Source organism: Mastomys coucha, chromosome X (assembly GCF_008632895.1).
Source record: "Mastomys coucha isolate ucsf_1 chromosome X, UCSF_Mcou_1, whole genome shotgun sequence".
In the NCBI taxonomy this organism is placed as follows: domain Eukaryota; kingdom Metazoa; phylum Chordata; class Mammalia; order Rodentia; family Muridae; genus Mastomys; species Mastomys coucha.
In genome coordinates, this window is record NC_045030.1 from 85,294,266 (window position 1) to 85,305,823 (window position 11,558).

General features: G+C 31.7%; 1 protein-coding gene across 1 annotated transcript in view; it reads left to right on the forward strand.

Moving 5' to 3' along the window:
• Dmd (dystrophin) overlaps positions 1 to 11,558 on the forward strand; it is a 2,056,279-nt gene that overhangs the window by 726,612 nt on the left and 1,318,109 nt on the right. The window contains exon 18 of the mRNA XM_031364700.1: positions 10,565 to 10,652. Coding sequence (XP_031220560.1) covers positions 10,565 to 10,652 — 88 coding nt within the window. The remainder of the gene's footprint in view (positions 1 to 10,564; positions 10,653 to 11,558) is intronic.

The window sequence follows — 11,558 nt, forward strand, 5'->3', positions numbered from 1 at the left end:
CTCAGGTGACAGCAGATGAGGGCAAGGTTGTGGAAATAGAGGAACACTTCTTCGTTGCTGGTGGGATTGCAAGCTGGTACAATCACTCTGGAAATCAGTTTGGCAGTCCCTCAGGAAATTGGACATAGCACTACCAGAGGACTCAGGTATACCACTCCTGGGCATACACCTAGAAGATGCCTCAAAATGTAATAAGGACACATGCTCCATTATGTTCATAGCAGCCTTATTTATAATAGCCAGAAAATGAAAACAACCCAGATGTCCCACAACAGAGGAATGGATACCAAAAAATGTGGTACATTTACACAATCAAGTACTACTCAGCTATTAAAAACAATGAATTTATGGAATTCTTAGGGAAATGGATGGATCTGGAGAATATCATCCTGAGTGAAGTAACCTTTCACAAAAGAACGTACATGATATGCACTCACTGATAAGTGGATATTAGCCCAGAAGCTCAGAATACCCAAATTCAATCCACAAACCACCAGAAACTCAAGAAGAAGGAAGACCAATGTGTGGATGCTTCGTTCCTTCTTAGAAGGGGGAACAAAATACCCATGGAAGAAGTTGAAAAGACAAACTATGGAGCAGAGAGTGAAGGAAGGACCATCAAGAGACTGCTCCACCTGGGAATCTCTCCTGTATTCAGTCACCAAACCCAGACACTATTGTGGATGCCAGCAAGTGCTGGCTGACAGGAGCCTGGTATAGCTGTCCCCTGAGAGGCTCTGACAGTGCCCGACTAATACAGAAATAAAGGCTCACAGCCATCCATTGGACTGAGCACAGGGTCCACAATGAAGGAGCTAGAGAAAGGACCCAAGGAGCTGAAGGGTTTGCAGCCCCTTAGGAGGAACAACAATATGATCTAACTAGTACCCTCAGAGCTCCCAGGGACTAAACCACCAACCAAAGAGCATACATGGTGTGACTCATGGCTCCAGATGCATATATACCAGAGGATGGCCTTGTTGGTCATCAGTGGGAGGAGAGGCCCTTAGTCCTGTGAGGGTTCTATGCCCCAGTGTAGGGGAATGCCAGGTCCAGGAAGAGCGAGAGGGTGGTTTGGTGAGCAGGGAGAGGGGGAAAGAACTTTTTTTTTTTTTAAGTAGGGGAAACCTGGAAAGGAGATATCATTTGAAATGTAAATAAAGAAAATATCTAACAAAGAATAAAACAAAACAAAACAAAAAACCAAAATAAAAAAACAATATCAGTATGCTAGATGAAAGATACTAAAAATGTACAATAATCTATAAGAGTTTTTGATAAGTTTTTAGTCACCTCTTTCAACTTCAAATCTCATCTTCAGAAACAACATTATTCTTAATTGCCCTCTAAAATAGGACACAAACTGATGTGCCTAGAAATTGCCTTTAAGTCAAATATGTTATATATGCATTAAAGACTCTAGAGAGTAATGATGATGGATATTCAGCTCTGGTGTACATTAATTTTCTTGATTATCTCATTTGCCAGTTTATGCAAGTTATTTTGAATTCAGGGGGTCCTTCTCAATGAAAGGCCTGGTATTAATTGATATATCATTTAGATATCTCATAGATATCCATTTAAAATGATAAAGTATTACTTGCTTTTTTTCCTCTACTGCTGAATTTCTATTTTATTTTATACCTAAAGTGGTTTTTTTGTTGAAATAAAAATATCATAACTTATTTCACATTTTTTTCAGTATGAAACTTTGAAACTTTAGTATAACTTTATCTTCTCTATTGATGATATGTTTTTATTCATATAGTTCTTTTTATAAGTGTAGACATAGGGTAGATGTATTATCTTGGAGCTGCTAGTCAGAGAGAATGAGATATTTTTCCTCACACATAATGCCCAGTATACATTGATAAATTCTATTAATCCCTTTATTATTTGAGAATTTGTTTCTACCTAGGCTTACAACATACCACTTATGTAACATTTTACTGTATCATTTTCTTATATTATTTTCTTATTGAAGAATTTGTCAGTAGCTTCAAAGTATTTAATATTAGTTATCTCAAAACTGGAATGTTTTCCTGAATCCTCAATCTCATATTTGTCTCAATTCAATTACTTATATATGATCACAATATAGGCATTATTTTTGCTCAAATCAGTTATTATTACTATTATTATTATTATTATTATTATTATTATTATTATTATTATTTACATCTTGACTACAATTTTACCTTCCTCCTCTTCTTCCATTAGTTTCCTCCAGTTCCCCTGTGCCTTCTTCCCTATGCCCTTTCCCCATCAAGTCCTCCTCCACTCCTCAGTTTTTAATGTAGAAAAGGGCCAGCTACCCATGGATGTAAACCAAACCTGGCATATTAAGTTGCAGTAAGGCTAAGTGCCTTTAGTATTAAGAATGGACAAAGCAACACATTATGATGGAAAGTGTCACAAAAGCCTGAAAAAAGAGTCATAGATAGCCTCTGGTCCTACTGTTAGGAGTCTCACAAGAAGACCATGCTACACAACTGTAACATATATGCATAGGACCTAGCTCAGTTTCATACAGGCTCCCTTGTTGTCTGCTGAGTCTCTGTAGTGAGCCTTTATCAGCTGACATTATTTGTTGGTTTGTTTTAGTTTTGCAAGACAGAATTTCTCTGTGTAGCTCTGGCTTGCCTGTATCTGACTCTATAGACCAGACTAGCTGGAATTCATAAAGATAGACCTGCCCCTGCCTCCTGAGTTCTGGGATAAAAAGCAAACTCTTGTTTATTAAGTAACACATTTTAACAGAGTCAGGGTTACATCTTCATGGAATATCCATACATCATTAGTTAATTATGCCTCAATCTCTTTTAATTATTTTCAGAATTTATAATTTCCCTAAAATTTTTCCCCACATCCACAGTATATAGTAGCTTATTTTTTTTAAGTCAAAATAGTACTCTAAAAGTACATATATTGGTACCATAGTATCTGTGTCTGCCTGACATTTGATGAGGGATGCTATATATTTCTGAGATAAGCTATAAATATAGTCTCAGTATCACTGTGATGTCTGTAAAAAACAACAGCTTCCATTTAGCTGCATACCCATATCTACAATTTCTCTTTATCCTGAGATTTTTATCATCAGATTCTAAATAACTGTTTGTTTTATCTTGTCCTTGAAATACACTTGAATACCTTTGTACATTAACTTATCCAATGTTCTTGAAGGATGACGCTCTATTCCCCATTTTTTCCCTGAAGTTATTTTCTCCATTAGCTTGCTAGTATGTATTATGAAATTTTATATAGTTGATCACTTGTTATATTCAATAGTTTGAGAATCAATTTTATATACTTCATCCTTTATTTTTGTTTTAGACATTTCTGTATTCATTCTTATTAATATAGCATCTAAAGGGCTAAAGAGTTGGCTCAGTGGTTAAGAACACTTTTGCTCTTTGGAGGGCATGTTACTGTTCTCAGATCCAATATGATAACCCAAAACCATATATAATTCTATCAAGTTCTAGATGATTGAGACTTTCTGATTTTCATGGGCAGCAAGTATGTAGGTAGTACACATATTCACACCCAAGTAAAACACTGAAACATATAAAATTAAAAAACTTAAATGGTATCTAATCTATAAGCATTATCATATATATATGCATATATATACATATTCTTCCTCTCATATCTTTTTCCTAACTATTCAGAGTATATATATATATATGTAATATATATAACTAATATACATATAAACTAATATGTACTGTATGTACAGCCAATGGGATGCCATGTAATATCCATAATTATATGTAATTTCTATTATTTTATGGATATATTTAAACCTGATTACAAAGAAAAAAATACTAGACAACAGAATCTTATAATATACCTAATTAACTCTCTGAACCCTACTTTTATTCATTCTCCTTTATGTTCTTGTTAAGCCAGTAATGGAACAGAAAAAATAGGTCATCTAGAAGTTTGTGTATACTTTATTACTAGATAAGTAAATTAGAATATACAATTATAAGATATAGAATTTCTCTGTCATCCTATAGGAATGAGAGTTAAACCTAGAAATTATCTTTAAAATCATTTTTTTTAAGATGAGAATGAATCTTTTTGCTGCTTCACGTTGTTATTAACACTCTATTCCTTTTGACATTTTATCTTACCTCTGCAAAACCAGACTTGCCATAATTTAAGTAGGATACAGATTTGTCTCCATTTATAGTCATTTAAGAAATACAAAACAGCAGCAGAGTTCTTAGAGTTTCTTTGCTGGGAACATTAGATAAGACCACTCAGTATAATCACTTCTTAGTGCAGGTAACTACAACTACATTACTCAATCAGGTATCTTTTCATCAACACTATTGTGCCAAGTGTTCCTTTAAAAATCATAAATTTAGTCACTTTACATGCTTTGCTTGATTTTTAAAAATTAAAAACCTGAATATAAATTACTTTTAATGCTTACTTATTCCATCAATTAAAAAAAGAACAATTCCAACTCACTTGTTCCTTATCTACCTCTAGTTCCATTGCAATAATAAGCACATAGAAAATCTTTTTACATAAATGCTCACTCTGCATGAAAATTATGATGTCTCTTTTGAAAAATAAAAAACATCCTAAGATACTTCATTTGTTAGTCTACTCCTAGTGGCCTTTGATGAAAATTTTTTGACTAGGTCAACATCTCCCAGGTACTTTCATGATGGCTGGAGTTATGTTTCTCTCTTAATTTTCCATGCTGATTTAGAGGCATTATAATATTGTTTTGATTGTTGGCTTATAGAAATTAGTGAGTGGAACTTACTTTTTTGTTTGTTTATTTTACACTGATCCATTTATTGAATTACATTTGATTTCATAAGCCAAGAATAAAATTGGTACTTAACACAAGAAATGCTTAATATATACAAATAAATTATTTTTAAAGCTACACAGGTTATGTAAATACAAATACATTACAAATGTGAAGGATGCCAAAACTTATGAATAATGTGAATGAATAAATTAGCACTCTGTCAAAGTACAAAACTTTATTAGGAAATGCTAAGTTAATAGAAAATTAATTGCTTCTAAAAACAAGATAGGGCCATTGGGAAAATAAACCTTACTATCATATTATTACAGAAGATGGATTGAAAGGAGAAATAAATGTCATGAGTTTAAAGTCACTTATTAATCATCACACTTCCCTTCATGTATAATTTTTTTTGGAATTATTATATTCTTGTGTTATATTTTATTTCAAAATGTACAATTACATTTCATATTGCATATTGAGTTGTATATTTTAGAATTATAATTTCCTGATTAGCTCTTAACTTTTATGAATAAATATTTTATTATATATTATTGGTGAGGAGCTCTTAGCACATTTTGGATTCCTGTATTCTTGACTTGAAATTGAATCTATCATACTAAATTATTTAGAATCTATTTTAATTATGAAACAATATTAAAACAACTGCTGTTCTATGTGTCAATATATGTTTCAAATTATTCTACTGAAATATAAGTTATTTTAATATTAAAATAATTATACATATGTATACAAAGAGATCATACATATGAAAAGTAGCATACAAGCATACATAAAAACAGAACAGGAATGTGATATAGCAGTATCCTGAGAGGCTCTGCCAGTGTCTGACAAATACAGAAGTGGATGTTCACAGCCATCCATTGGACTGAGTACAGAGTCCCCAATAAAGGAGCTGGAGAAAGGACCGAAGGAACTGAAGGGGTTTGCAGTCCCATAGGAGGAACAACAATATGAATTAACTAGTAACCTCAGAGCTCCCAGGGACTAGACCACCAACCAAAGAGTACACATGTTTGGACTCATGGCTCCAGCTGCATATGTAGTAGAGGATGGCCTAGTCAGTCATCAATGGGAGGAGAGGTCTTTGGTCCTGTGAAGGTTCTATGCCCCAGTGTAGGGGAATGCCAGGGCCAGTAAGCAGGAGAGGGTGGTTTGGTGAGCAGCGGGAGGGGTGAGGGGGGAGGGGATAAGGGATTTTTCGGAGGGGAAGCCAGGAAAAGGGAAAAAAATTGTAATGTAAATAAAGAAAATATCTAAAAAAAACCCAAAAACCAAAAAACAAACAAACAAAAACAAAAAAACAAAAAACCCAAAGAACTAATTTCCAGAGAAAAAAAGCTAGAGAAAAATAAAAATGAGGGTGGATATGTTTTCATAAACAGTATGACCCCAAGGATGGAGTTATTACATCAGTACTTAATAGAAGAATCACAATGGTAAGTAAAAAAAAATATACATTTTCTGAAAAAAAATCTTTATGGTAGTTTTTATTACATATTGCATATATCTAATAAAAAATAAAATAAAAGAAAAATAAATAAATGGATATTTTTAAAAAAGGAAAAGAAAAAGTGGTAAAGTATAACATATTAGGAATTTACTGACACCAAATACTTACATAGAACTGTTCATATATTTGAGGAATTGTGCATACACAGTCATATCCCAAGAGGAAACAGTTTCAGTGATGCTTAGTAAACTTTCTTGATACTTTTTTCTTTTTGTTTATTACTTTTCCATATATTTCATTCATGCATTTTCTCCTCCCCAAACTCCTAATGTGAATATTGCTTATATAGTCTCATGAAAAAGGTATCTACTCAAATCTTGTGTCAAGGTTTTACTATTTTAAGGTGATTGGTCTCATCCTAAATTAAAATGAGGAGTACATATCATGTTTTGTTTAATATAGTCTTTGTGTCTTACTCAGATTAATAATTAGTACTGTACTACTTTACCAGGAAAAAAACTGATCATCTCATTTTGGAGATTGTTACCTGAAGAATCTTCATTAGTCTGCTAAGAAGCTCTTTATTGTTGTTAGTTAATAGAGACAACATTGATGCTCAGATATTCGATTTTTTATTTGGTATTTAAAAAGCTGGTTACAGAACACTTAACAGTTTTAGCAAATAATGTATGAAGAGAAAGACAAAAAAATAGAACTCAAACAACAAAACAAACATACAAATAAAAGTAAATACCAAAGAATAGTAACTCGAACACATTTAGCTTATATTTGTTACTTTATCATCCCTTTCTTACCTTTATTTATTTGTGATCAAACACCTACAACCATCTATTAAATTCAAAGTTTACTGAACATTTTGTTGTGTAATAATTTTTTTATGCTTAGCTTTCTCTTCATTATTCAACATTCATTTTTAGTATGATTTAACCTAACAATACTCTTATGAATGTGAACTCAAAATTGACAAGTTAGTAAATACTGTTAGCAACTGAGTTTTGTGGGGCTTCTATTTCTATATATGTATAAGTTTCTCCTTGTCTATATAGTGTACATCTTGCAAATGGGACCAGCAATTGAACTGTATCTGATGTTTGTTACCAGTGACTGCCAGTGCCATGCATTTTTTCTAATATCTTAGTGCCCATGCTGAATTAATAACAGATAAATTTTTATAATACCTACACTATCTAGAAACTAAATCTTTACCTTTACTGCGAGTTGTGTTCTGGTATACTCATGTCAATTAGGTGAATTTTCATTGACATATTCCTTGAAGAAACAAATTGTGAGAGAGTACTGAACTTGTAAACAGAAGAAATGGTTTCTTCTTTTAGGCTACACATTTTCAAAATTCTGTCTCTTTTGATTAGTGATTTAGTCATATTGATGTTTAACTTCTATAAAATAGGATACTATAATGGTACTTTGTTTTCCCCCACAAATGTTGTGAAGTGTGTTAAAAATAATGTATATAAAATATAATTTATAGGTAGTATAAGGTACTTGAATTTGAATGACATTGATATATTTAATGTTTCACAAACCACTTTGTGTCTTACTTTTCTCCCCCATCAAAACAAGAAATAATTTTCAGTCAATAGATTATTTATTTTGTTGTGGTGATATTATATTATCTTTGCTTATGTAAGAATAATTAAAGTGATTATCAAAACATCATTTGAAACCCAGATATTGTGCCTGAAAATTTCTAATATAAGGTTGACTTTCTAGACAGAATTGCTAATTAATCATCTTATTAGACATTCAGAATAAAGAGACTATGTTAATGGCATTTGTAAACATATAGTTTACTTATTTGTCAATTCTATGTGGTCATCTAATTCTTTTCTTTATATAATTTTGATAAAAAGTAAAATACCAATATCATCAAATACAAAACTACAATGACAATAAAAGTTAATAGAAAAAAATTGTTATGTATGCATGTGTGATTCTCTTTCTCCCTCCCTCCCTTTGTGTATGTATGTGTTTGTCTATGTGTGTCTATACAATGCACATAAGTGGGGCACATAAATGGATGAAAGAGTAAAGGTTTGGATGACTTTCATTCTCCACCATTTCTCTTCAATGCAGGGATCTTTTCTTGAATGTAGAGTTTGGATATTCTCAACTAGGTTAGAAACCAATAAGCCCTAACAATGTACCAATCTCTGCTGACTCAGAGCTTTGATTATAGTTTTATTTCGGGAAGCCAAATTTTGTATGCAGGTGCCAAGATCCAGACTCTGGTTCAGGAGAAGCTATACTTAACCATGGCAAAAAATACTCCCAGCCCCATAAGTGAAGTGTAAATTAATGAGCATCAACTTGGCTTTTATTGTCTTTGTTCATTTTACTGTATTAAAACATAAAATTTTTTTCTTTGTTTAATATTTTCATATATTGTAATTCAAATAAGAATAATTTAAACTCTTCTGTTGCTCTTGGTAGTTGATGTTATGTAATTACTAAGAATTATCTCCTTCCTACTGTGCTCAGAGCACATTATCATTATGAATAACATTGGGTTTTTTTTTAGTGAAGAAGGTAATGAATTATTGGGAATCAAGTGTCAGTAAACTGCTAAGCACAGCAGACCAATAAGTTGTTACAAATTATGGAACACAAAAATTAAACAGATGAGAAAAGGTGAATGCTAGAACTTTACTTTTGATTTTAACTTTATGGAGATGCCTGTGTAACTGTTTTATTTTTGCAGATTTCTCAGGTCAGTCAGCAAGTCAGAACCTTTCATTTTTGTCCAATTCTGTCCGTATGAAATTGAATTTCAAGGCATCCTAGAGCTTTCCCTGTTAATTGGAATGGGATCTTGGGAACACAGAATCACAAAACAATGCAATCTATGTGTTGGGAAATTTTCAAGTGAAAAATCCAAAGTATTAAAATGTATCTTTTCACTTTCAAATCTTGCAACTCAGATTATAAACAGTGTTTTCTCTTGGATGGCTTTGGCAACATAGTATAAAATATGTATTTTTCACCTAGGCATGCCAATGTACCCACTTGGTAGAATTTTAGTTCACTGCTCATTTATGGTAAATTTTAATAATACTTTGTATATTGAATCATTTGCTATGAAAAATCAGATTTACATAATTATTCCTCTGTGTTTTGATATTAAATTATTATTTGTTTATATTTATATCTTCATCTGCCTTCTCTTGATTTCAACAGGAAGACACAAGACCAACATGATAAAATTAGAGATAACTCTGGTCACATGTAAAATTTTAAGTTCATTGCTTTAAATCACATTAGATTAAATTAAATTTAAAAATAATTTCCTGTGTAACTGGCAACCTTTCATCTACTCAGAACTCATGTGTAGTGACTAAATACTTTAATACAAAACAAAGCTATTAAATGTTTCCACTTGCAACATATGTCTTCTAAAAAGCATTGTAGAATATCCAAGTTGCATAACAAGCTGATTATACTCTAATATTGAATCATGGAATGTTTCTTTAAATTCAAGTAGAAAAAATTAAATTTTGATTTGGAATATAAATCCAGACTAACTTAATCTCATGTAAAATCTCTTTCTATAGCAGATATATTAATTATAGATGTAGATATAGACATCAGGAATATTGATTGTTCTGTATGTTAATTGCATTTTAGCTCTATTTCTCTTGTAATAAATAGGTTGAGGACATAAAATATCATATATAGCTAAAGCCACATTAAAAAGTCAGTCAAACTTATTATTTCTGCATGTGTATCTAAACGGGTATGAGTATACTACAGAATATGTATGACAGCCTGAGAACAACTTTCAGGGAATATCTTACAGGAATTCTTTCATGTGGGTCCTGGGAACTGAACTTAGGCTGTTAGGATGGCAGTGATCACTTTCACTTGCTGAGTCATCTCACTGCCACAGCTAAAATATTTTTACAGCAATCATAAATTGCTTGAATTCCTTGTGTCCAAAGATTTTATGTCTATGTAGCCATCGGGAATAAGCTAATTGGCAGGTACTATTTTTGTTAATTTGAGCTGTTTCATATTTATTGTTCAAAAGGTTAATTCTGGTTAGGAATTTTGAGCAAACAGTTCAGGAAGCTCTTAGAATATGAACACTGATTTTTGTTTTGAAAATATGAGAACATTGAAAATTGATTATTGTTGAGAAAACAATCTCAAAGATTTACATGATGAGCTGATAAAATGAAGTATCATAAGGATTGAAAATTCGGGTTACAGTTACAATTACTGTGTAGACTCCAAGTTGTGCTGAAACGCTCACCTTTGCTCTCATGCTGCAGGCCATAGCACGAGAAAAAGCAGAGAAGTCCAGAAAACTGCAAGATGCCAGCAGATCAGCTCAGGCCCTGGTGGAACAGATGGAGAATGGTAATTATGTGAAGTTGATTTAAATAATCTTCTTAGGGATTTGATAAGTGCATAGGTTCATATTTATCAGCTGAATCATATCAGACAAGTACTTCAATACAAATTTAAATTAAAGGACGCTTGTATTTTTTCTTTTATTGTAAGAAAATTATTGGAAAAAATTCAATTTGAATTGATTTGTTAAAAATTAGTTCTGGTTGAATATTTTCTAAGTATATTGGAGAGAGAAAATTTTTATTTTAGTAAGTTTAAGAAAAATCACAGCTTTACTGAAGTAATTACTTGTGGAAGTAATTGAATAATATTAATTAAAAGTAACTATAATTTTAACCAATAAATTTTACAAATAACCTAAAACTTAGTGGCCTAATACTACTAATATTTGTTATATTTTATATATTACCTCATCTTATAAAAACATGTGTCCATGGAATTAAATGTGGCAAAAACAATTAGGATTATATTTTTCTAATTTTTAAAAGTACAATTATTCACTGCAATAATCTTAAAATATATCTCTGTAGAATATTGTAATGTCATGTGAGTCTTTTTTTTTTTTCCAAATTGTGTGTTCTAAACTTGTGTCTGTTTCTAAATAAAAGTAACTTAATAAAAATCACAACCAATGCAATTACAAGACAAGTTTGTTTTTACTTTTGGATGTTTTTTCTGTAAATATCAGCATTTTTGAGAAACTGCCTACATAACTTTTGTGTATGAATTATTTTAGTCTTAATTGTTGTCTGGGCATTAAGTTGAATTGTCTTCATAGAAAATCAGTTCATTTTCATCTTTTAATGTGCCTCAAAACTGTGTTTAGTTAAAAATAAAAACGTGAAGACCTGTGTCTTAGTCAGGGTTTCTATTCCTGCACAAACATCATGACCAAGAAGCAAGTTGGGGAGG